Source organism: Aquarana catesbeiana, linkage group LG06 (assembly GCF_042186555.1).
Source record: "Aquarana catesbeiana isolate 2022-GZ linkage group LG06, ASM4218655v1, whole genome shotgun sequence".
NCBI lineage: Eukaryota > Metazoa > Chordata > Amphibia > Anura > Ranidae > Aquarana > Aquarana catesbeiana.
Genome location: NC_133329.1, coordinates 244043157 through 244070743, shown reverse-complemented (window position 1 = coordinate 244070743; position 27587 = coordinate 244043157). Strand labels below are relative to the sequence as shown.

Genomic DNA, 27587 nt, shown 5'->3' with positions numbered 1-27587 from the left:
GCAGCGATATTGGTCCCATAGGAATGAATGGCGAAATGTTCAAAACTAGAGTGGGAGGTGACAAAAGCTGACAACCCCATGATCAGCCAAAACATTATTACCACCCCATGATAAGCCAAAACATTATGACCGCCCCATGAAAAAAAAAATATATTTTTGAAAAAAAAAAAATTAATTTTTGAAAAAAAAAAAAATTCATTTTTGAAAAAAAAAAAAAAAATTTTGAAAACAAAATTCATAATTTTTGAAAAAAAAAATAATTTAAAAAAAAAAATGTTCAGCTCTTTCAGCTAATGATGGGTCTTCAACTTTTTTACTACTATTTATACTTTTTAAAATATTAAAATATTAAGCTTTAACACTTTTCACAGTAACTCCAGCCACTCCAACCACACAACAGTTACTCAAGCCACTCCACCCAGTTACTCCGCCCACTCGAGGCAAGAACACTTTTCACAATTTCCCCAGAAATTGTAGCTTTTCTAGTTGTTTAACTTACTTTCCCGTGCAAATGTGCCCACATATAGACACTCAGTCTGTGTGTGTGAAACACATGTATATTAGTGAATGGAGGGGTGTAGATATGGCGCTATTCCTCCTTTGTTAGGATTAAATAATAATAATAAATGCCAAGTGTTATTTATCTGCACTTTTTGCAAAATCCTGTATGAAAAATCCTTGGTGAAGTAAAAAACGATCATATAAATGAAATGATAATGATCAAGAGTGCTAATGTGTTGCGCCCTCTGTCTCATGCAGGGTTGCAATAAAAAGGGTGTTCCAAAAGATGTTATGTCCTAAATACAATTAGGCCCTAGTGTGGAAATGAGCAGAATGAGCAAGTGTGTTACACCCTCTGTAATACAGGGTGTCCAAAAAATATATATATAGTGTATAATAAAGTGTTAGTAGTATAGTGATATATGTGGGGGTGTAAATCCTCTGATGACATACAATAATAATTAATCCTATAATATGCCAAACAATATATGTGTTTGACCCTCTGTTGCAGTGTCTCAATACATAAACATGCAGGCTTAAACAAAGATATGGCAAAACAGAATGACAAGCTATGTTATATATAAAATATACAATGGTATATAGAATAACACCCCTCTGTGTAAAACGGAGGTAGACGTAAAAGAGCAAAGTCAAATAATATATATTTATAATTAGTCCATAAGTCCAATGGCAAATAAATAAAGTGACTTGTGCTCAAAACAGTGTCCAGTACCTGATCAGAAAAATGCCATGTATCCTTTTTAAGTGACAGTGGTGCCGGTGATGTTATCCCTGCTGATAATATAATTGCACTCACCAGAAGGCCTCACCCCCCCAGGGGTACTGCACGTTCACAGTGTAAGCCACTGTGTAGCTCTCTGGAATCAGCTGGGCGATCTGTGAGTCACTTATTAGCGTCCCACCGTGTTTTCACATACAAAAGAGAGGAATGCCCATAGCGTGATATTGCTTTTAAATAATTTATTTGTGGGTAAAGTATAAGATTGTACTCACATTTAGGTTAAAATTAACATGCATAAATGAAAATGGAGCAGGCGCTAGGTGAAACAAACAATCGCGGCCCGACCGGAAGTGAAGCAAAGACGTACTGTAACTCCGCCCTGTGCGTTTCGTCATTCAAGACGTTATCTGGATCGTCCATCTTGCTACACCTCCCGTCCTTTTATAGAGTGTAGTGTCCCTAGTGCGCGCACTAAATGAATTAAATAAATTATTTAACAGCAATATCACGCTATGGGCATTCCTCTCTTTTGTGTGTGAAAACACGGTGGGACGCCAGTAAGTAACCCACAGATCGCCCAGCTGATTCCAGAGAGCTACACAGTGGCTTACACTATGTATTGACAAAACTGCAACAGAGGGTCAAACACATATATTGTTTGGCATATTATAGGATTAATTATTATCGTATGTCATCAGAGGATTTACACCCCCACATACATCACCATACTACTAACACTTTGTTATACACTATATATATATTTTGGACACCCTGTATTACAGAGGGTGTAACACACTTTAGCAAGCAAGCAACTTCATTCTGCTCATTTCCACACTAAGGCCTAATTGTATTAGGCAGAACATATAACATCTTTTGGAACACCCTTTTTATTGCAACCCTACACGAGACAGAGGGTGCAACACATTAGCACTCTTGATCATTATCATTTCATTTATATGATCGTTTTTTACTTCACCAAGGATTTTTCACACGGGATTTTGCAAAAAGTGCAGATTTATAACACTTGGCATTTATTATTATTATTTAATCCTAACAAAGGAGGAATAGCGCCATATCTACACCCCTCCATTCATTTCCTTTGCTCCACCTAGGTGGTTGTAATATGTAGAGGCAGCAATTCCTCTTTTTTGATCACCAAATACTCTTTATTTTAATCACCAAACATTCTTTATATTTATTTCACTTTAGTCTCCTGTTCTGTACACTCCGTGGAGCAGTATCACACACCACTTTTCACATATATATTAGTGTACTATCATGTAGTCAACATACCGGTTCATTCTTTTTGGGGGGGGGGGTCTTTTTGGAAATATACTTACACTGCCTTCCTTCCCCCTTGACTGAATGCACCCTCTCTAGCTAGCTGCATACTTTACTGATCAAAGAATCTGTGGAGTGCCAACTTGTTTTTATCCCCTGGCTAAATTATTATTGCCACCGGTTGCACCTGAACACTGGGTCCGTATAGACTTCCAAGACTGAGGATACATGGGAGCATCTATAAGAATTTGGTGTGTAGGTACACCCAGTGGTAATGGAGATTCAGTCCCAAGGATGTAAGTATTACAGTGGCCTCTGGTCTTTTAGAATCGGGGTTATTAGGCAGTTGGGTCAGGTGGTAACAAAACGGATAATGCCACGTACACACGACCGGACTTTCCGTCAGAATAGACTCCGACGGAGTTCCGCTGAAACGGACTTGCCTACACACAGTCACACCAAAGTCCGATCGTTTAGAACGCGATGATGTACGACGGGACTAGAAAAAGGAAGTTCAATAGCCAGTAGCCAATAGCTGCCCTTGCGTCGTTTTTGGTCCGTCGGAATAGCATACAGATGAGCGGTTTTCCCGATAGGAACTGATTCCGTCGGAAAGATTTGAAACATGTTCTAGGTCCGTCAGAATTTTAGAAAGAAAAAGTCAGATGAAGCCCACACATGATCGGAATGTCCGATGGAATGATTGCATCTGACCTTTTCTGCCGGAACGTCCGGTCGTGTGTACGCGGCATTAGTTAACTTTGTCTGAAAGTGTCCTTTAAATTTTGTTTCATTTTTGCTGTGTCGGCCCAGTTCGTTTTCGAGATTCATTTCGTTTCTTTGGGATTCTTTTCGTATATTCATTAGACTGGGTCGATTCAAAATGTTTTCTAATCCACCCAGTATAATTTCAGATCGATCTGAGCTCATTGTAAATGGCTGTGGTTGTTAACCACTTCAGCCCCGGAAGGTTTTACCCCCTTCCTGACCAGAGCACTTTTTACAATTCGGCACTGCGTCGCTTTAACTGCTAATTGCGCGGTCATGCAATGCTGTACCCAAACGAAATTTGCGTCCTTTTCTTCCCACAAATAGAGCTTTCTTTTGACGGTATTTGATCACCTCTACCGTTTTTATTTTTTGCGCTATACACGGAAAAAGACCGAAAATTTTGAAAAAAAATGATATTTTCTACTTTTTGTTCTAAAAAAAAATCCAATAAACTCAATTTTAGTCATACATTTAGGCCAAAATGTATTCGGCCACATGTCTTTGGTAAAAAAAATGTCAATAAGTGTATATTTATTGGTTTGCGCAAAAGTTATAGCGCCTACAAACTAGGGTACATTTTCTGGAATTTACACAGCCTTTAATTTATGACTGCCTATGTCGTTTCTTGAGGTGCTAAAATGGCAGGGCAGTACAAAACCCCCACAAATGACCCCATTTTGGAAAGTAGACACCCCAAGGAAATTGCTGAGAGGCATGTTGAGCCCATTGAATATTCATTTTTTTTGTCCCAAGTGATTGAATAATGACAAAAAAAAAAAAATTACAAAAAGTTGTCACTAAATGATATATTGCTTACACAGGCCATGGGCATATGTGGAATTGCACCCCAAAATACATTTAGCTGCTTCTCCTGAGTATGGGGATACCACATGTGTGGGACTTTTTGGGAGCCTAGCCGCGTACAGGGCCCTGAAAACCAATCACTGCCTTCAGGATTTCTAAGGGCGTACATTTTTGATTTTACTCCTCACTACCTATCACAGTTTTGAAGGCCATAAAATGCCCAGATGGCATAAAACCCCCCCAAATGACCCCATTTTGGAAAGTAGACACCCCAAGCTATTTGCTTTGAGGCATGTTGAGTCCATGGAATGTTTTATATTTTGACACAAGTTGCGGGAAAGTGACAAATTTTTTTTTTTTCTTTTTTTTTTTTTTGCACAAAGTTGTCAGTAAATGATATATTGCTCACACAGGCCATGGGCATATGTGGAATTGCACCCCAAAATACATTTAGCTACTTCTCCTGAGTATGGGGATACCACATGTGTGGGACTTTTTGGGAGCCTAGCTGCGTACGGGGCCCCGAAAACCAATCACCGCCTTCAGGATTTCTAAGGGTGTAAATTTTTGATTTCACTCTTCACTGCCTATCACAGTTTCGGAGGCCATGGAATGCCCAGGTGGCACAAACCCCCCCAAATTATCCCATTTTGGAAAGTAGACACCCCAAGCTATTTGCTGAGAGGCATGGTGAGTATTTTGCAGCTCTCATTTGTTTTTGAAAATAAAGAAAGACGAGAAAAAACATTTTTTTTTTTCTTTTTTCAATTTTCAAAACTTTGTGACAAAAAGTGAGGTCTGCAAAATACTCACTATACCTCTCATCAAATAGCTTGGGGTGTCTACTTTCCAAAATGGGGTCATTTGGGGGGGTTTTTTGCCACCTGGGCATTCCATGGCCTCCGAAACTGTGATAGGCAGTGAAGAGTGAAATCAAAAATTTACGGCCTTAGAAAGCCTGAAGGCGGTGCTGTAACAATAAAAACCCGTTTACTGTGCTTTAACAATAAAGCACAGTAAACGGTAAAGTATAAAAAATTGCATACCTGAAAAGCAAACATGATAAAACATAATAACAATAAAACATTGCAGAATAAAATACAGTAAAAAAGAGCAGAACAATAGAGAGAGAGAATAGAGAGAGAGAGAACAATAAAACGACAACTATTATTTTTTATTTTATATTTTTGTTTGTGTTTTTTTTTTTTTTTTACACTTTTTTTTGTAACTAACTTTTATAACTGTAACCGGTCCAGGTTCGGGTCTCTCAAAATGCGATGGCATCTTGGGAGACCCTGTGAAAGTGTGCCTAGTCTGTGCAATGCTGTACCCTACGCTAATACTCAACTAGTGAATGGTAGCGTTCAAAACATTCACCAATGCAAAGACCAGGATTGTCAGGACAGGAGAGACAATAATAGCAGGTGTCACGCCTATATCCGCGCTTGCTGCAGACACGACATCTTTTTTGGGGGGGTTCGTTGGGTAGGGGTACTCGGGAGGACATAAAGAAAATGCCTCTCATGCAGCCGACTGCATTTGGTTGGGGATGTGAATGGGGGAAGTACGGGCGCTGCAGAAGTGGTGGGTTCCCAATTAGGATTGGCGAATGCAGCAGGAAGGGCATTATGGGCACGACGGGCCTGTCTTTGTCTTTTTGGTGGCAGCGGGACACTACTTGTGCTTGCCACCTCACCAGCTTGAACTGCACTTATGGGACTCGCCACGTCACCAAGTGTTACTGCAGTACTGGTTTGACTATGACCGGGGTGTACTAGGCCGCTGGTGCTTGCCAGTTCACCAAAACGCTACCAAAAAAACTGTTAGCGATCGCAGGGATCAGGCCTGACTCTGCGAACGCTGCAGTTATTTGTTTAGTGTTTTGTAAGTGACAGTGATCGATCGATACTGCACTTGGGTGGGCTGGGCTGGGCCGGGCGGAGGGGCAAAACGCAGGTGCTAGCGGGTATCTGGGCTGATCCCGCTAACACTGCGTTTGTGGGAACCCTAAACTGCTGGGGACGCTAGTATAGATCTGATATTGATCCGTACAGATACTATACCACTAAGGGAGGCGTATGCTGCGTGCATGGGTGTTAGCGGTACTGGCGCTAATCTGACGCTGCCTGGGGCGACGCATATCACCGCCGGGCGATCAGGGGGCTAAACCTTTATTCGGTAATAAACGGCGGGTGCCCTGACACTATAAAAAATAAACTAACTAACCAGCGTCACCCGTAACACTTATACGGTGATCAGTGGTGAAAGGGTTAACTAGGGGGCAATCAAGGGGTTAAAACATTTATTAGATAGTATATGGGGGTCCCTGACGCTATAAAACGCTGACGGCGAACCTAAATATTTACCTCCCTAACTAGCGTCACCAGCGACACTAATACAGCACACATCAGAAAAATGATCGCTTAGTGACACTGGTGACAGGGGGTGATCAAGGGGTTAAAACTTTATTAGGGGGGTACCCTAGACCTAAAGGGGGCTACCACTCACTGCCCTAACACTGTACCTGTCACAAACTGACACCAATCAGTAATCAGAAAAAAAAAAAAAAAAATACTGCTTGGTGTCAGTTTGTAACGGGGGGGGGGGGGTGGTTGGGGGGGGATCGGGGTGTTTTATGTGCCTGGCATGTTCTACTGTGTGTGTGTAGTGTTTTGTGCACTTACATGTCTTCTCTCCTCGGCGCTGGAACGGAAACTGCCAAGCCGAGGAGAGATGACATCACATCCTCTGCCTGTGTGAAACTACACACAGGCAGGGGAGGATTCTGATTGGCTGGGAGCGATCGCGAGGGGGGGGGCCACAATCGGATGGTCTCCCCCTCGCCTCCCAACACTCCCAGTGAAATGCCGACCGCCGCTGGCACCGGGGGGGGGGTCCGATCGGACCCCCCGCCCGCGGGAGGCAGATCACGTACAGGTACGTGATTCTGCCTGCCCGTGCCATTCTGTCGACGTATATCTACGTTAGGTGGTCGGCAAGTGGTTAAGGAGTGGGTGGCCACCACATCCTTAACCACTTCAGCCCCAGAAGGTTTTACCCCTTAATGACCAGAGCACTTTATACAATTTGGCACTGCACTGCTTCAATTGGTAATGGCGCGTTCATGCAATGCTGTACACAAACAAAATTTGCGTCCTTTTTTCCCCACAAATAGAGCTTTCTTTTGGTGGTATTTGATTACCTCTGGGATTTTTATTTTTTGCAATATAAACACAAAAAGACCGAAAATTTTGAAAAAGAAAAATTTATATTTTCTACTTTTTGTTATAAAAAAAAATCCAATAAACTCAATTTTAGTCATATATTTAAGCCAAAATGTATTCAGCCACATGTCTTGGGTAAAAAAAAATTCAGTAAGGGTATATTTATTGGTTTGCGCAAAAGTTATAGCGTCTACAAACTATGGTACATTTACTGGAATTTACCCAGCTTTTAGTTTCTCATTTCTTGAGGTGCTAAAATGGCAGGGCAGTACAAAACCCCTCCAAATTACCCCTTTTGGGAAAGTAGACACCCCAAGGAATGTTCTGAGAGGCATGTTGAGCCCATTGATTTTTTCTTTTATTGTCACAAGTGATTGAAAAATGACAAAACAATTTTTACACAAGGTTGTCACTAAATGATATATTGCTCAAACATGCCATGGGTATATGTGAAATTACACCCCAAAATACATTCTGCTGCTTCTCCTGAGTACGGGAATACCACATGTGTGAGACTTTTTGGGAGTCTAGCTGCGTAAAGGCCCCCGAAAATCAATCACCGCCTTTTTTTTTGCTAGAAAATCACTTTGAACCCCCAAACATTATATATTTTTTAACCACTTCAGCCCCGGAAGAATTTACCCCCTTCCTGACCAGAGCACTTTTTGCGATTTGGCACTGCGTCGCTTTAACTGACAGTTGTGCGGTCGTGCAACGTGGCTCCCAAACAAAATTGACGTCCTTTTTTTTCCCACAAATAGAGCTTTCTTTTGGTGGTATTTGATCACCCCTTTTTTTATTTTTTGCGCTATAAACAAAAAAGAGCGATAATTTTGAAAAAAACGCATTATTTTTTACTTTTTGCTATAATAACTATCCCCCAAAAATATATAAAAAAACAATTTTTTTCCTCAGTTTAGGCCGATACGTATTCTTCTACATATTTTTGGTAAAAAAAAATCGCAATAAGCGATTATTGATCGGTTTGTGCAAAAGTTATAGCGTTTACAAAATAGGGGATAGTTTTATGGCATTTTTATTAATTTTTTTTTTTTTTTTTTAATGGCGGCTATCAGCGATTTTTATCGTGACTGCGGCATTATGGTGGACACATCGGACATTTTTGACACATTTTTGGGACCGTTGTCATTTATACAGAAATCAGTGCTATACAAATGCACTGATTCCTGTGTAAATGACACTGGCAGTGAAGGGGTTAACCACTAGATGGCAGTGTAGGGGTTAAGTGTGTCCTAGGGGCGTGTTTCTAACTGTGAGGGGCATGGCTGTGTGTGACACGTCGCTGATCTCTACTCCGATGACAGGGAGCAGAGATCAGTGACACTGTCACTAGGCAGAACGGGGAGATGCTTGTTTACATTAGTATCTCCCCGTTCTTCCTCCCTGTGAGGCGATCGCGGGTATCCCTGCGGCGATCGAGTCGCGACCCGGCGGCGACCCGACTCATGGAGTTTGCCGCGCCCGCTGGCCGCCTCTTAAAGGGGAACGTACAAATACGTGATTCTGCCTGTACGAGCCCTTCTGCCGCAGTATATCTGCGTGAGGCGGTCGGCAAGCGGTTAAAGCAGAGGCCCTACAGATTAAAATGGTGGGGGTTACAATTTTTTTTTCACAAAGTATTTGGGCATCGATTTTTCAAACACAATTTTTTTGTGAAAAAAAAAACACTTTGAATTTGAATGCACAAAAACACACTATATTGCCCAAATGTTTGGTGATATATAAAAGATGATCTTATGCCAAGTACATAGACACCAAATGTGACTTGAAAATTACGCACACCCGTGCAGCGGCGACAAACTATATACATTTTAAAAGTCTTTACAGGTTACCACTTTTGATTTACAGAGGAGGTCTACTGCTAGAATTACTGCTCTCGATGTGACGTTTGCGGTGATACCTCACATGCATGGTGCAATTGCTGTTTACATATGACACGAGACCGATGCTTGCGTTCGCCTTGCACAGGGGGGAAAGGGGTGCTTTAATTTTTTATTTTAATTACTTATTTTGCTTTTTTATTTTATTTTTACACTGTCCCTTTCATTTATTTTTTTTATCACAGGGAATGTATATATCCCCTATGATATAGGTAGTGACAGGTACTCTTTTTTTGAAAAAATTGGGGTCTATTAGACTCTATATCTCTCTTCAGCCCTTAGAGCATCTGACCACACCAAAAACATGCTTTCCCAATGGCGCTGTTTATATCCGGCGAAACTGAAGTCATGAAACACTCGTAGCTTCCGGTTTCTTAGGCCATAGAGATGATTGGAGCCGTTCTGGTCTCCAATCAGCTGTATGGTCATCTGGCGGAACTATCGGCTGCATTCTCGGGTTCTCCGTGAGACAGAAGAGCCAGAGAAAACCATGGAAGATAGCGGGAGGGGGGAACGTTCCCTCCCACTGCTTGTAAAAGCAGTCTAGCGGCTAATTAACCACTAGGATTGCTTTTACATGAAAGCCCACTGCCGGCTAATAAAAACAATACCAAGATGATACCTAAACCTGCCTTGTCCTTGTCCTGGTCCTTGTTGGGCATATATTGTAATGTTCTTTTTTTTCATGCAGCCTGTAGGTTAAATGAAAAAAGACAACCTAACGGATTCCTCCATTCATATTGATCAATTGGTGGTATGCCCACCATTAGATTACCGCCCTGCATCCACCCACTTCTAATGATGGGCATACATGTACCGTTCTTTTTTTCCGTTCAGCCCATGGGCTGAACAAAAAAAAGAACCGAACAGGTTCCTTCATTCACATTGATCAAATATATGCCAAAGCATAGGGGTGATCCTACAGCACTGATTTACGTATCGTGAGAGCAAACCCTGTTACTGTCAAAGTAAATAAATCAGTGCTGCAGCTGAATGGCGTACCTGCAAAGCAAACTATAGTTAACAATAAAACACGGTAACTATACATTACAGTTCAGCATAAAATACAGTAAAACAGAGCAGAACAATAGAGAGAACAATAAAACAACAAAACTTTTTGGCTTTTATATATATGTGTGTGTGTGTGTGTACCCTATGCTAATACTCCACTAGTATGTGGTAGCGACGAAAACAGTCTCCGATGCAGAGACCAGGTTGGTCAAGACAGGAGGGACAATAATAGCGGGTGTCACACCCAGGGCTGCCATCAGGGGGATACAGACGTTACAACTATAAGGGGCCCGCGCAGACCAGAAGAAGGTAGGACAGATGAAGGGGATCCGTGCTGTGAAGTACAGGAAAGATTTCACAGTTTCTGCAGTTCTCATGTCCTTATTTTAGACGTCAAGCTCTTTACTGCCACCGCTGGCTACTATGTGCATTTGCACCCCTTGTGTGACAGTGATCTGCCTGTACTATGCTTCTCAGCAACACGTCAGCTTTGTAAAAACAAGCAGGGACCAGGTAGGAAGTTACAAGTAGGGGCTGTGAAGGAAAGGGAGGGGGGCTGTTTGTGTACAGGGAGGGGCCAGAGGCTTGTGTGCCATATATACAGGTGTGTGCGCGTGTGTAGGGGGGGCTGACAAATATACAGGTGTGAGGGGGCTGAAATATATACAGGATTGAGGGGGGGCAGAGTGCGTAAAGGTGAGGTGGCCGGTGTGCGGATTCGGTAGGTTGGCCCATAGGCAAGCCCTGGGAATGTTGGTGGTCAGGCTCGGGGGGCCCAGGTCTAAAGCTGTGTAAGGGGCCCAAAAATTTCTGATGGCTGCCCTGGTCACGCCTATGTCCACGTTTTCTACAGACACGACATCTTCTTTGGGGTGATCTTTTGGTAGGGGTACCAGGGAGGACATCTGGAAAATGCCTCTCATGCTCACTGAGAGGCTCACTGCATTTGGATTGGGAAGTTGAGACACAGCACCTTCTGGAAATAGAAGGGCTGTGATGATCTCTTCCTGGAATTTTAGGAAGGATCCAGTTCGTCCAGACACTTTGTGTAGTTTATAAGCGTTAAACAGAGCCAATTGGAATAGGTATACAGACACTTTTTTGTACCAGCATCTCTGGCCTTACTGGCAGTTAAATACAGCACCATCATCTGGTTGTTGAAGTTCACCCCTCCCATTTTAAAATTATATTAGTGGACACAGAGGGGCTTCTCAACAACACCAATCGCCAAAGTAATTTGGACTGTCGTGTCTGTGTGAATGGAAGACAGCACGAAAACATTCCTTCTATCTCACAGCAAGCAATTTGTTGGACTTCAAGCAGGCTCTCTCTCCCCATCTAAGTCGGGTATCTACAAGCCATTGGGGGAAGCCCCAGTGATTAGATCGCACGGTGACCCATGCGCCAATTCCTAATTGAAATAGGTGTCTAAAAAGTGGCACGCTTGTATAAAAATTGTTCACGTATAAATGGTACCCCTTTTTCGGAAAAGGGGGTGGCACCAAGTCCCAAACAATCTTGCCGCTGCTCCCTATGTAGTCTGGGCAGTCACGCTTTTCCCTCGTAAACCAGGAAATTATATGTATTGCCTGTGGCCTTATCACAGAGCTTATACATCTTGACCTCATATCTGGCACTCTTGCTGAGGAAAAACTGTTTGAACACAAGGTGGACAGAAAATGTGTTCAGGGACTCATCAATGCAGAAATCTTGATTGGGAATAAATGAACGACAGAGTTCATTGTGGTTGAAGTGCATGAACTGCAAGATTTGCTCATATCCAGTACTGGTATTGGAAGCAGAGAACACGGCATATGGTGAATTGAGTCAGTGAACCAATATGACCGCAACTCACTCTTTTCAGTAATGCCCATGAGGAGGGATAGGCTCAGAAAATTAAATTTGGGAACCGATATAGGATTCTAGCCAAATTCTGTGGCAAGGGTCAAATTTGGATTTGCGGCGATAAATTGCTTTGGTCCACAATAGATATATACAGATCTTCCGTGAAAAACAGCTTGTAAAAGTCAAGGGAAGTAAAATCCGCTGTTTCCAACTGAATACTGGGTTGGCCAGTGAATGGGGGAAGTACGGCACTGCAGAAGTGGGCTGCCAATCGGTATCTGCAAACACATCAGGAAGGGCACTATGGGCTCTACGGGCATGTATTAGAACTCTTGGTGGCTGCGGGACACTACTTGTGCTAGCCACCGCACCAGCTTGAACTGCACTTATGGGAATCACCACATCACCGAGTGTTCCTGCAGTGCTGTTTTGTCTACGACCAGGACATACTAGGCCGCTGGTGCCTACCAGTTCACCAGAAGGTTGAGCGGCACAAGTACTGGCTCTCTGCTGCATATGAGAACCAATGCAGTTGTTGCACCTCAGCAACAGAAGACCGGTTGACTGGGGGGGGGGGGGGGCGATCAAAGGGTTAAAAGTGTGCCTACATGTACTGGTGTAAGTGTAGTGTTGCTCGCTTGCTGGAACCGAAAAGGGCTCCACGAGGGGAGATGACATCAATTCCTCTGCCTGTGTTTACATTACACAGGCAGAGGACAGTCTGCCATTCGCCAGAACCGATCAGTAGGTTCAGGCCAGAAATCATTGGCCTGAACCTGTAGACTGATCGGTTCTGAAACTAATCTGATCACCGCGGAGACGCGCGCGCCCCCCTACCCGCAGGCACGAGCGCTGTACCAGTACGGCGCTTGGTGCAGCTGAGCCACCTTGCTGCAGTATATATGCGGCGGCTGGTTGGGAAGTGGTTAACAATCATGACTCATTTGCTGTCACCGGGATTCCCAACTGACAGCAGAATGTAAACAAAAGAAGTGGCGGTTTGTTTTGGGCCTGGTGTGGATTTTGAGGGGAGTCCCGTGCCAACATTCTTTTTAAAATGGCATAGGGTCTTCCCCCAAAATCCATATCCTAGACCCTTATTTGAGCATGCAGCCTTTCTGAACCATACAAGGCCACATGCCCTCAACGGGGGGGGTTGGTTGAAAGCACCTTGTCCCAATGTTGATGAGGACAAAAGCCTCATCAGATTCCGATAAGGGGGTGCCTTATCAGAATCTGGAAATCTTTATAAGGGGGCCCCAGATCCTGCCCCCCCCCCCTTTATGTGGAGTAGGGGTAAAAACTCACGTGCACAGGAATCATGCACCTAATATTAGCATCTTGTGAGCTTACTAACGCCGCAATAGAGAGATGCCACTGATCTACCTCTTGCATATAGAAAAACACTGCGCAGTACCATTACATGTAAGTGCATTTTGCCAATTACTTGTATCTTTGGTTTAAATAAAAAGCAGTTTTAATGCCATAACACTATTTGGAGCATTATATGTATTCATATGTCATTAGTAAACAATATTCTGTAGGTAATGCAGTTGTAAGTTTACGGTGGAGCAGAACCATTTAGGGATTACTGATTCCACAAAGCATGACCTGAAATATTTCAGTAACTCAACTCACTCCACTCTGGTGAGCTTAGGTGGTGGACACTTCGTCAGTGTTTGAAGATTTTCACATTCACATGAGGGTGAAGATAACAAGGATTGTTTATGGGCACTTTGGGATATATATATATATATATATATATATATATATATATGTATATATACAGTGTATATATATATATATATATATATATATATATATATATATATATATATATATATATATATATATATATATATATACACACACACACACACACAGTGGGGACGGAAAGTATTCAGACCCCCTTAAATTTTTCACTCTTTGTTATATTGCAGCCATTTGCTAAAATCATTTAAGTTCATTTTTTTCCTCATTAATGTACACACAGCACCCCATATTGACAGAAAAACACAGAATTGTTGACATTTTTGCAGATTTATTAAAAAAGAAAAACTGAAATATCACATGGTCCTAAGTATATAGACCCTTTGCTGTGACACTCATATATTTAACTCAGGTGCTGTCCATTTCTTCTGATCATCCTTGAGATGGTTCTACACCTTCATTTGAGTCCAACTGTGTTTGATTATACTGATTGGACTTGATTAGGAAAGCCACACACCTGTCTATATAAGACCTTACAGCTAACAGTGCACGTCAGAGCAAATAAGAATCATGAGGTCAAAGGAACTGCCTGAAGAGCTCAGAGACAGAATTGTGGCAAGGCACAGATCTGGCCAAGATTACAAAAAAATTTCTGCTGCAGTTAAGGTTCCTAAGAGCACAATGGCCTCCATAATCCTTAAATGGAAGACGTTTGGGACGACCAGAACCCTTCCTAGAGCTGGCCGTCCGGCCAAACTGAGCTATCGGGGGAGAAGAGCCTTGGTGAGAGAGGTAAAGAAGAAACCAAAGATCACTGTGGCTGAGCTCCAGAGATAGTCGGGAGATGGGAGAAAGTTGTAGAAAGTCAACCATCACTACAGCCCTCCACCCATCTGGGCTTTATGGCAGAGTGGCCTGACGGAAGCCTCTCCTCAGTGCAAGACACATGAAAGCCCGCATGGAGTTTGCTAAAAAAACACCTGAAGGACTCCAAGATGGTGAGAAATAAGATTCTTTGGTCTGATGAGACCAAGATAGAACTTTTTGGCCTTAATTCTAAGCGGCATGTGTGGAGAAAACCAGGCACTGCTCATCACCTGTCCAATACAGTCCCAACAGTGAAGCATGGTGGTGGCAGCATCATGCTGTGGGGGTGTTTTTCAGCTGCAGGAACAGGACGACTGGTTGCAATCGAGGAAAAGATGAATGCGACCAAGTACAGGGATATCCTGGACAAAAACCTTCTCCAGATGCTCAGGACCTCAGACTGGTCCGAAGGTTTACCTTCCAACAAGACAATGACCCTAAGCACCCAGCTAAAATAACGAAGGAGTGGCTTCACAACAACTCCGTGACTGTTCTTGAATGGCCCAGCCAGAGCCCTTACTTAAACCCAATTGAGCATCTCTGGAGAGACCTAAAAATGGCTGTCCACCAACATTTCCTATCCAACTTGACAGAACTGGAGAGAATCTGCAAGGAATGGCAGAGGATCCCCAAATCCAGGTGTGAAAAACTTGTTGCATCTTTCCCAAAAAGACTCATGGCTGTATTAGATCAAAAGGGTGCTTCTACTAAATACTGAGCAAAGGGTCTGAATACTTGGGACCATGTGATATTTCAGTTTCTTTTTTAATAAATCTGCAAAAATGTCAACAATTCTGTTTTTCTGTCAATGTGGGGTGCTGTGTGTACATTAATGAGGAAAAAAATGAACTTAAATGATTTTAGCAAATGACTGCAATATAACAAAGAGTGAAAAATTTAAGGGGGTCTGAATACTTTCGGTCCCTACTGTATATATATTAGTATCTCACAAAAGTGAGTACACCCCTCACATTTTTGTAAATATTTTATTTTTATTATATCTTTTCATGTGACAACATTGACGAAATTACACTTTGCTACAATGTAAAGTAGTGAGTGTACAGCTTGTATAACCGTGTAAATTTGCTGTCCCCTTAAAATAACTTCACACACAACCATTAATGTCTTAACCGCTGGCAACAAAAGTGAGTACACCCCTAAGTAGAAAATTTCCAAATTGGGCCCAATGTGTCAATATTTTGTGTGACCACCATTATTTTCCAGCCTTTCCTTAACTCTCTTGGGCATGGAGTTCACCAGAGCTTCACAGGTTGCCACTGGAGTCCTCTTTCACTCCTCCATGAAGACATCACAGAGCTGGTGGATGTTAGACACCTTGTGCTCCTACACCTTCCATTTGAGGATTCACCACAGATGCTCAATAGGGTTTGGGTCTGGAGACATGCTTGGCCAGTCCATCATCTTTACCCTCAGCTTCTTTAGCAAGGCAGTGGTCGTCTTGGAGGTGTGTTTTGGATCGTTATCATGTTGGAATTCTGCCCTGCGGTCCAGTCTCCGAAGGGAGAGGATCATGCTCTGCTTCAGTAGGTCACAGTACATGTTGGCATTCATGGTTCCCTCAATGAATTGTAGCTCCCCAGTGCCGGAAGCACTCATGCAGCCCCAGACCATGACACTCCCACCACCATGCTTGACTGTAGGCAAGACACACTTGTCTTTGTACTCCTCACCTAGTTGCCGCCACACATGCTTGACACCATCCGAACCAAATGAGTTTATCTTGGTCTCTTCAGACCACAGGACATGGTTCCAGTAATTTATGTCCTTAGTCCGCTTGTCTTCAGCAAACTGTTTGTTGGCTTTCTTGTGCATCATTTTTAAAAGAGGCTTCCTTCTGGGATGACAGACATGCAGACCAATTTGATGCGGTGTGCGGCATATGGTCTGAGCACTGACAGGCTGACCCCCCACCCCTTCAACCTCTGCAGCAATGCTGGCAGCACTCATACGTCTATTTCCCAAAGACAACCTCTGGATATGACACTGAGCATGTGCACTCAACCTCTTTGGTCGACCATGGCAAGGCCTGTTCTGAGTGGCACCTGACCTGTTAATCTGCTGTATGGTCTTGGCCACTGTGCTGCAGCTCAGTTTCAGGATATTGGCAATCCTCTTTATAGCTTAGGCCATCTTTATGTAGAGCAACAATTCTTTTTTTCAGATCCTCAGAGAGTTCTTTGCCATGAGGTGCCATGTTGAACTTCCAGTGACCAGTATGAGAGAGTGAGAGCGATAACACCAAATTTAACACACCTGCACCCCATTCATACCTGAGACCTTGTCACACTAATGAGTCACATGACACCAAGGAGGGAAAATGGCTAATTTAGCCCAATTTAGACATTTTCACTTAGGGATGTAACTCACTTTTGTTGCCAGCGGTTTAGACATTAATGGCTGTGTGTTGAGTTATTTTGAGGGGACAGCAAATTTACACTGTTATAAAAGCTTTACACTCACTACTTTACATTGTAGCAAAGTGTAATTTCTTCAGTATTGTCACATGAAAAGATATAATAAAATATTTACAAAAATGTCAGAGGTGTACTCACTTTTGTGAGATACTGTACATATATAGAACCTTTATTAGATTATTTATTCATTTTTCAATTATGGTGTTTAATTGTGGTTTTTGGACGTTATAATATTATACATGGTTGTGATATTTATGTTTGCATTTAGATATGTAATTGCTGCACTGTCAGTTTTTGCATTCTTCCTGCTCCCCTCCACCTGTCAAGGTCACCTGTCAATTTCAATTACTGAACAGCAACATTTGTACAGTATTCAAAAAACTATATGTACAGGTACATCTCATAAAATTATAACATCATCAAAAAGTCAATTTATTTTAGTAATTCAATTCAAAAAGTGAAATTCTTATATTTTATATAGATGTGTTACACACAGAGTGATATATTTCAAGCATTTCTTTCTTTTAATTTTGATGATTTTGGCTTTTAGCTAGTGAAAACCCAAAATTCAGTATCTCAGAAAATTAGAATATTACATAAGACCAATAAAAAAAGGATGTTTAATACAGAAATATTGGCTTACTGAAAAGTTTGTCCATGTACAGTAGAGTATGCACTCAGTACTTGGTCGGGGCTCCTTTTGCATGAATTAGAGGAAGATGGGAGACACCAGACCCAACAATGCAGATGAGCTGAAATCCACTATCAAAGCAACCTGGGCTTCCATAACACCTCCATACATCCAATGCCGCATTGATGCAGTAATTCATGCAAAAGGAGCCCCGACCAAGTATTGGGGGCATAGTATACTGTACATGGACATACTTTTCAGTAAACCAGCATTTCTTTATTAAAAATCCTTTTTTCTATTGATCTTATGTAATATTCAAATTTTCTGAGATACTGAATTTGGGGTTTTCACTAGATGTAAGCCATAATCATCAAAATTTAAAGAAAGAAATGCTTGAAATATACCACTCTGCGTGTAACGCATCTATATAAAATATGAGTTTCACTTTTTGAATTGAATTACTGAAATAAATTAACTTTTTGATGGTATTCTAATTTTATGAGATGCATCGGTATATTTATATGTGAACGTTGGGAATTTATTTGGGACAAGAATTTATTTTTCTAATTTTGCACATTATTGGAGGCAATGAATGTTTATGTGAATATTGTTACCAATAATAAACTTTGCATAGAGCAAACTTTATTATGTATTAATATTTGATAAGGTGTGTATATAAAAAGGTTTTTATATATATTGGGACCTCGACACAATACTAATCCTTTTGGCTCTATACACCACCAGAATGGATTTGAAATTAAACAAACAAGATGTGCTTTAACTGCAGACTTTCAGCTTTAATTTGAGGGTATTTACATCCAAATCAGGTGAATGGTGTAGGAATTACAACAGTTTGTATATGTGCCTCACAGTTTTTAAGGGACCAAAATTAATGGGACAATTGGCTGCTCAGCTGTTCCATAGCCAGGTGTGTGTTATTCCCTCATTATCCCATTTACAAGGAGCAGATAAAAGGTCCAGAGTTCATTTCAAGTGTGCTATTTGCATTTGGAATCTGTTGCTGTCAACTCTCAATATGAGATCCAAAGAGCTGTCACTATCAGTGAAGCAAGCCATCATTAGGCTGAAAAAACAAAACAAACCCATTGGAGAGATAGCAAAAACATTAGGTGTGGCCAAATCAACTGTTTGGAACATCCTTAAAAAGAAAGAACGCATCGGTGAGCTCAGCAACACCAAAAGACCCGGAAAACCACGGAAAACAACTGCGGTGGATGACCAAAGAATTCTTTCCCTGGTGAAGAAAAGACCCTTCACAACAGTTGGCCAGATCAAGAACACTCTCCAGGAGGTAGGTGTATGTGTGTCAAGGTCAATCATCAAGAGAAGACTTCAACAGAGTGAATGCAGAGGGTTTACCACAAGATATAAACCATTGGTGAGCCTCAAAAACAGGAAGGCCAGATTAGAGTTTGCCAAACAACATCTAAAAAAGCCTTCACAGTTCTGGAACAACATCCTATGGACAGATGAGACCAAGATCAACTTGTACCAGAGTGATGGGAAGAGAAGAGTATGGGGAAGGAAAGGAACTGCTCATGATCCAAAGCATACCACCTCATCAGTGAAGCATGGTGATGGTAGTGTCATGGCGTGGGCATGTATGGCTGCCAATGGAACTGGTTCTCTTATATTTATTGATGATGTGACTGCTGACAAAAGCAGCAGGATGAATTCTGAAGTGTTTTGGGCAATATTATCTGCTCATATTCAGCAAAATGCTTCAGAACTCATTGGACAGTGCTTCACAGTGCAGATGGACAATGACCCGAAGCATACTGCGAAAGCAACCAAAGAGTTTTTTTTTAAGGGAAAGAAGTGTAATGTTTTGCAATGGCCAAGTCAATCACCTGACCTGAATCCGATTGAGCATGCATTTCACTTGCTGACGACAAAACTGAAGGGAAAAGGGAAAAATGCCCCAAGAACAAGCAGGAACTGAAGACAGTTGCAGTAGAGGCCTGGCAGAGCATCACCAGGGATGAAACCCAGCGTCTGGTGATGTCTATGCGTTCCAGATTTCAGGCTGTAATTGCAACCAAGTATTAAAAAGTGAAAGTTTGATGAATGATTGTTAATCTGTCCCATTACTTGGTCCCTTAAAAAGTGGGAGGTACATATACAAACTGTTGTAATTCCTACACCGTTCACCTGATTTGGATGTAAATGCCCTCAAATTAAAGCTGAAAAGTCTGCAGTACATCTTGTTCATTTCGTTTCATTTCAAATCCATTGTGGTGGTTTATAGAGCCAAAAAGATTAGAATTGTGTCGATGTCCCAATATTTATGGACCTGACTATGTAAATGTGTGTGTGTGTAAATATATATATATATATATATATATATATATATATATATGTATGTATGTATGTATGTATATATATATATATATATATATATATATATATATATATATATATATATATATAGTTGTATAATCCATTCCTTAAAGTGATATTAAAGTCTCAGTTTTTTTTCATTTAGAAATAACAAACATGTTATACTTACCTGCTCTGTGCAGCCCTAATCCTCCTCTTTTCGGGCCCCTTGCCAATGCTCCTGGCCCCTCTCCCCTGCCGAGTGCCCCAACAGCAAACAGCTTGCTGTGGGGGCACCCGAGCTGAGCCGCTGCTCTGTGTGTCCATTTAGACATGGAGCCGCGGTTTGGTCCCACCCCCTCTCTCTCCTCATTGGCTCACTGACTTTGATAGCATCCGGAGCCAATGGCAGGAGGCCAATAGCAGGAGGGAGAGTCCTGGACAGCTGGGACTCTCCTGCTACATTGTTGGATCGAGATGGCTCAGGTAAGTTTTAGGTGGGCTGAGTGGGGCTGCTGCACATAGAAGGCTTTGTATCCTAATGCATAGAATGCATTAAGATAAAAATCCTTCTGACTTTACAACCACTTTAATTGTTACATTTATCTAATATTTTCATTTGTTAATTCACCATTTATTTAGCATTTCTATGTAGCGCAGCACTTGTTTTTTATTTGCACTTAATGGTGAGTGGATTCACTTTAGTAATTGCAGCCTAAATTCAGGTTTTGAATGCCAAATTATATCTCTGTGCAGAATCTGGATGTATAACAATTTTGGAGGATTTCTAACTATATTACAAACGAAATTCCAAAAAAAAATTGGGATCTACATAAAAACAGAATGATTTGCAAATTTAAAAAAAAACATATTTTATTCACAATAGAAAATGGAAAACATCAAATTTTGTAACATTTTAGGAAAAAAATAAGGTAATTTTGAAATTGTTGGCAGCAAAATGTTTTAAAAAAGTTGTGACAGGGCTATATTTACCACAGTGTGGCACCCCCTCTTCTTTTAACAACACTCTGTAAACATCTAGGAATTGAGGAGATCATTTGCTGGAGTATTAGGGAGGAACGTTGTCCCATTCTTGTCTGATAGGCTTCTAACTTCTCAATGGTCTTGGGACTTTATCGTATTTTTCCTTTCAAGTTGCACCAAATATTTTAAATTGGTGAAAGGTCTGGACTGCAGGCAGACCAGTGTAGATTTTACAAAGCGCCCCAACCTTTTGGGAATTGGGGTTGTATAATATAGACATAGAAATTGCATCTTGATTCTTGAATTGATCTTTCTTTGACAAACATTTGGGTTTGTTTTGCGTGAATGGTAAGCAAAGGCAGGACTGCATTGGTGTATACTGTAATTCTGCTTTCCATTGCATAATTATCACCATGCTGGCTAGAGCTTTGACCGCTAATGTGTGCGCACATTAACAAATGTTTATATTTGTAATTTAAGGTTAATTATTAATAGTCTTACAAATTCCAAAATCTTTACCTAATCTATAATCTTACCAATTAACCTTAGATTTTTTTTAATTTTATTTTAAAAACTGAAATGATCTGCAATATTGTTATGTTTCTTGTACTTACAGATTGGGAAGCAAGAATTGACAGTCATGGAAGGATATTTTATGTTGATCATGTAAATCGTACAACAACATGGCAGCGTCCTACAGCGCCTCCAGCTCCACAAATTTTGCAGAGGTCAAGTTCTATCCAGCAGATGGAGCAGCTTAATAGACGGTGAGAATGTCTGATCTTAATAAACACCTGATTTTAGATACAAGACTTGGTTGATTTGCAAACCCTGCTTATTTGCAACACCATCCATTTCCAACCTTACAAGTTTAGCTGGAAACTGGAGAATATTTAAAGACATCCATTCATATTTCTCAGTGTATGAGTAAGAGGTTCTGGTCTGCTCCAGTAAACTCTGGTGCACTGATAGCCATAATTGTTACTCTAGTTTGGCCCCAGTCTGCGCTGTGCTAAGCTAAGCAAAAATACATACTGTCATACTTTGTTTTAGCATACACCGCTTTGATGTAAACTCCAAAAAAAGGACATAAGGTGAGCTCCCTTGTCTGTACATTGGGTGTGAATGATGCCCAACACATATGGTGTGAATGGGCCCTTACTGGATTAATAGAATAGACGTGTGGCTGGCAAAATGAGGCTTAATTCCAAATATTCCCTCACCCCCCCCCCCCTCCTTTTTACCATGGGCCCATAGTGGGTAATGACCATTTATAGTGGTGATTCTCCCACCACACTGTTATTAAATTAGCTCTATAACACAAATGAAAGGATAAGTTCACCTTTAAAAAAATAAATAAATGCACATCTTTTTTTCCTGCGTGTGCTTGCACATTCTGCACTTCTACTAGAATCACAGTCAGTTTCCCCCAAAAATTACAGTCATTCATAAACCCCCCCCCCCATTATCTGCCCTGAATTTATGGCCACTTGAAGCCAGCAACTTAGCGTGGGCACCTGCATATTGCACTCACGCCCCCCCCCCTGCATTTTTGGACTCATGGTCATATGTACCAGTCACATACCAATCTTCACCCAATTCTGGATCATATAAACAGCACCCGTGACTGATCACCTGTGACACACAACCCTGATGAACTCCTGAACTAGCAGTACTTGAACACCTCTATCAGCAAAACACCCCCTATAAGTGGCAAACACTTATGACCTACACCCTTTCTGGGCTCACAACATCATCACCCACCCCTGGAGTCATGTACACATCCTCCTATTGAATGATTACCATTCCCCATTCCCTGTAGCAGACACGCGCATGATGAACAGTTGCATCCCATTTCTACACTGACTCATCCATAGTCTCATTACCATGTGCATAAGCTCCACACCACATAAGTTGACTGATGAGCGTACGCAACCCGTACCGTGCCCTCTTGACTGACAAACATTTAGTTCTCTACATAAGACCAAAATCCACACTGAACTACATCCGGGGGTCTTACAATTACCCTGCCCCAAAGTCATGACTCGTCCACCACTGAACAATTGATGATTACTTGTGACCCACATACATTTTCTAGGATTGATAAAAGTGATGTGAGTGATTTGTAACCTTCGATGGAAGGTTTGATATGATAATTGTTAGGCAATTGTAGAGGTGTTTTGACATAGTGTGTTGTGACAGGGTGATGTCTTGCATGTTCTGACAAATTTATATGTACTGATGGTGTCTTCTGACAGTGCAACATTATGTGGGAATGCTGTGACACATTGGTCACCAAGAGAAATACTGAGCATTTAATAAATGTTCTCTATTTTATAAATGTGTTAAAGCAACAATAGTGAAGCACATTAGTTTCTACAGTCTTATTCTCTGAACTGATAGATTTTTGTTCGTTATCCTATCATGAACATTGTTTTATTTTGCTTAATAAATGTGTGTTGTAAGAGAACAACTAACTAACTAGTTGCAGAAAAGTGTGCAAGAATTACACCTATAGTTCTATCTGAACTGTAAAATAATATGTTCTTACATTGTTAAGTAACATATAAGAGTTATTCCAGTTATTGTGTGAACCATCATCGGCATTAAGGAAAAAATAGCTTTACTGTTGCACATAAAATCTGTGCCTCCTTTTTCTTTAGAAAAGTTGTTTCAACATTCAAGTCAAAATTGACAAAGCTTGCAATAGACCTCATATGCTTATGCAGCTAATATATATTTCTTTTTCGTTCATTAAAAGAGAAGTATGGCCAAAGGGTATGGATCACAGGAGTGTAGTTCGTTCTGGACTCCTGTGACCCATTTTCAGCCGACAGCGGCTGAAGCCTTCTGTCGGCTGAAGCCTTCTGTCGGCTGATGTCACTCAGCCAGTCCAGGCTCGGGAAAGATCCGGACCCTATGGTCGGGATCCACCCAGATGTATAGACTGGCACCTGACTGAGTTTCTCAGTGATCCGCTGAGAGCCTGAGTCAGCCACTCCCACCCCCTCCTCAGCCCAGGGCTCCAGTGAGCGCTGAAGGTGAGAGCAGAGAGTCACGGCTCTCTGCTCAGAGCTGAGGGGGAGAACTTTTGTTTGATCACCTAGTTCCCACTGCAGTGACAGCGTGGGACAGTGGCAACATCAGATCAATGCTGTATCCACCTAGGTGAGTATAATTGTTTGATTGTTTTACAATCCCAAACTTCTCCTTTAAGGGACACAGAATTTAGACACACATATTGCTGCCGACAAAAGGATATGCACACTGGCAACAAAGAAAACAGTAAGCACCCTGGTATAACCCCTCCTACTCTTGGCATGCCTCAACTTTTGCTAATGCCCTAGAAGGATGAATGTCTTTTCTTTCAAGTATAAGTAAAGGGAGGGTTATAACACCTGTCAGTTTTTTTGCCTTCTGTGTCCTGTTTTTGCCTTGATGCCCCCATGCAACTGTTGGCTGGCTGAGTCTGACTTTTGGGGTAAGTGTCCCCACACTACTCTGATAAACCATGTAATTTGAAAGAACTGCATGGTATGTAGTCACTATGATAATTTGTACACATACTTATGCTTCTTATTTGCTTTCAGTGTCCTATATGTTCTCCTTAAGCAGCAAGTAACTGTGAAACATGTCAAGCCTAACGGCCTACACTAATACATCTTCTCTGGATTAACTTACTAGGTAGAAGTGATCACGAGGCTTAGGGTGTAGAAACAGTCAAGAGGGATTCAATTGTATCTATTCGTTTTTTATGTCCTGATGGATTTTGTATATTGTAATGATTGTACACAAATAAAATTGTTAATTTTAACAATACTTGGCAATGACCTTTGACGGTACTGATAAAATCCTGCTGCCCCACTTCATCCATTTTTCTCTGTACAATATTTAGGATGCGGGTACTTGTAATTTAGATACTAATTTCCCTCTAAGCAGATATTCTAATTAATTCTGTGTCCTGTTGGTGATTTCCCTTCACTTCCTGTCTTATAGACAAAACGGGAAGTGAGAGGAGATCCCTCCAAAGTGAGAGAATTTGGCGCCAGGGTCACTAAGCACTAGTGTAACACAACTGGAAGATTTCCCCTTTATTACTGTTCTGGTGTTAACCCAAATTTTTGGATTTTATTTTACTTTCAATGATGACGATAAACAGAACAAATCATGAGGGGCACAGACAGCAGTAAAAACTGACAGGTGTTCTAGTTCCTCTATCCAAAGTTAAAACAAAAAGTTTTGACTTTAGTTATATTTTATTGGTATTACGTTTTATTTTTTCTTCAGTCAGGACTTAATCTACAAGCTACTTGAGCTGGTCTCTAGTTTGAAGGCTTTACCTGGATCCCACTGAACTGATTGAGTGCAGGGCCTGCCTGAAATATGTGCTTTAGGTACTGAGCTCTGCTTGTGGCACTTTCAGATTTTTGTGCACTGTGTTGTTTAGCCGCAAAGTGCTTTCCAGTTACAGAGACTTGGCACAGCCTCTGGTGCTACCCAGTTTCTAAAGACTTTCATTTATTAGTTGTCCGTATAGTCAGATCTTTGGGGGCCACTATATGTAGGAGAAATGTTGAACTATTATTACCCCTTTTTTTTCTTAGTCTTCATGGAAAGGTTTGAAATGCTGAAGAATTGAGTGCTGCATCAGTAGCTTTAGGATCCTTCGTACGCACTCTGTTTCTGCCTTTCAACATAAGGTAACATCTCCCCACCATTGTTCTTATTCATTTGAAATGGGTGATTCTACCACTGTTAGTCCTTGCTGCTACCTACAGTGACCTGGTTACCTCAAGCCATTTGAACCCTTTCTGCTTTCAGCATCCAGTTTGAGAATACCCAACCCAAGGTTTACGGTAGAACTAAAGTCTTCTTTTAATAACCTGCGAGCAAGCAGGCCTGGTTTAGCACCTTGCTTTACAGTCAGGGGTCTCTCTGAATCGGAATTTTCAAGCTGTTAACAGTTAGGAATTCAACCTCCCCTGCAAGCTTTATCCTTGCCCAGGCATACTTCTCCAGGTGTGAGGAAAAAAGTTTTCACGCCAGGGAACATACCCTGGGAAGAATCCTGACCTTTCTGCAATTAGGCCTGGATCAACATTTGTCCCTGAGTACCATCAAGGGGAACATTTATTTTAAAAAAACTGCTAGCCTCCCATTCTTTAGATAAGACTTTGGTACAGGACATGTCTCATATAGTTGCCTTTATGCAGCCACTTGTGATTCTGTGGGGTTCATATCCAGTTCTGTAAGCCATCCACACGTGTGTGCATTGTATTTTACCAAACTTGAAATGTCACATTCGGGAAATCGCATCACCTGCACATGTGCAGGTAAACAGTGATACAGAGAAGCATCTACATTTACACGAATACAGGGGTGTACAGCAATTCACTTCTATGGCTATCTGTATGCCCCACCTTCAACTTCCCAGCAGTAGGAAAATTAAGTTGTTTTTTTTTTTACACTTGGCATATTTTATGCCCAGTTATGGCCATGTGCTCAAGGCCTTATTCACAAGGTTGCTTTTTGTAGCTATCACCTCTGTTAGCTGTGTGTCTTAACTTAGTCTTGTTAAAGTTGATGTAAACCCAATGTCATCCTTTCTAAACTACTGCCATAGGGGTTATCTATAAGGATATACATGCCTCCTGCATGTATCCTTACCTGTCAAATGTCTCCCCTCTGTCTGTTATTCCGAAAAACTGCATATTCTGTGGGTGGGTCTGTTGTCTGGAGCTCGGTGGGTGGAGTCGTGATGTCAGTAGACTCCCCGCCCACCTCTACACTCCCCTTGTCAATATTAATTTTCTCTGTGTATTTCTAACATTGAACTTCTGCTGAACTTCTGCTATGATCTCTAACATCCAGTGAAAAGACAGGAAAGTAACCACGTGACTTCAGCATGCCAAATCATGCTGAGGTGTAGAACAGCCAATCCTTGCAGAGCTGCTGAAGAAAGGAGTGGGGGGGGAATTAAAAAATACTGCATGTCTCTTAGGCTAATGCACGAGATGTAAATCACCTGTCACTCACAGCAAGGGGGAGTATTTGACAAAGTTTTTCTCAGTTTGTCAAGAATTGTCTTTTTTCGGGTTTACATCCACTTTAAGAAAACATGAGGATGAGGTAGTGTTAAGGATCAGAATCTCTTCCTTAGGCAGTCCATAGATGATAGTTTTTCTCATTCAACCAGTTGGTTGAACAAAAAAACTGACTTGATTCCCCCATCCACATGCTCGCTGTGGATGGGGGAATCCTCCTTGCTGAGCTATTGTATTCTGACAGTGGAGAGACTTGCCCGCTGTCAGAATACACTGATCAGCATTGCAGACTATAGCCTGCAGCGCTGATCAAGTGGGAAAAATCTGTTAGGGCGGTTGAAAAGAACTCAATGTAACCTTAGTGTACAACCTTAGTGCCCATACATGAATCGGAATTTGGCCGGTCCCTGCTGAACCGGACAAATATTGATCCACGTATAGCTTTACTAAGATAGTTAATTGTTCTTCCATCTCTTTGTCCAGCTTTAGTTCATCA

At 41.5% G+C, this 27587-nt stretch overlaps 1 protein-coding gene across 6 annotated transcripts in view; it reads left to right on the top strand.

The window, feature by feature from the left end:
* Window positions 1-27587, top strand: part of HECW2 (HECT, C2 and WW domain containing E3 ubiquitin protein ligase 2) — a 479776-nt gene that overhangs the window by 336630 nt on the left and 115559 nt on the right. For all 6 annotated transcript variants that reach the window (XM_073633114.1, XM_073633112.1, XM_073633113.1 and 3 more), the window contains one exon: window positions 21664-21814. In XM_073633114.1, the coding sequence (XP_073489215.1) occupies window positions 21664-21814 (151 nt within the window). The remainder of the gene's footprint in view (window positions 1-21663; window positions 21815-27587) is intronic.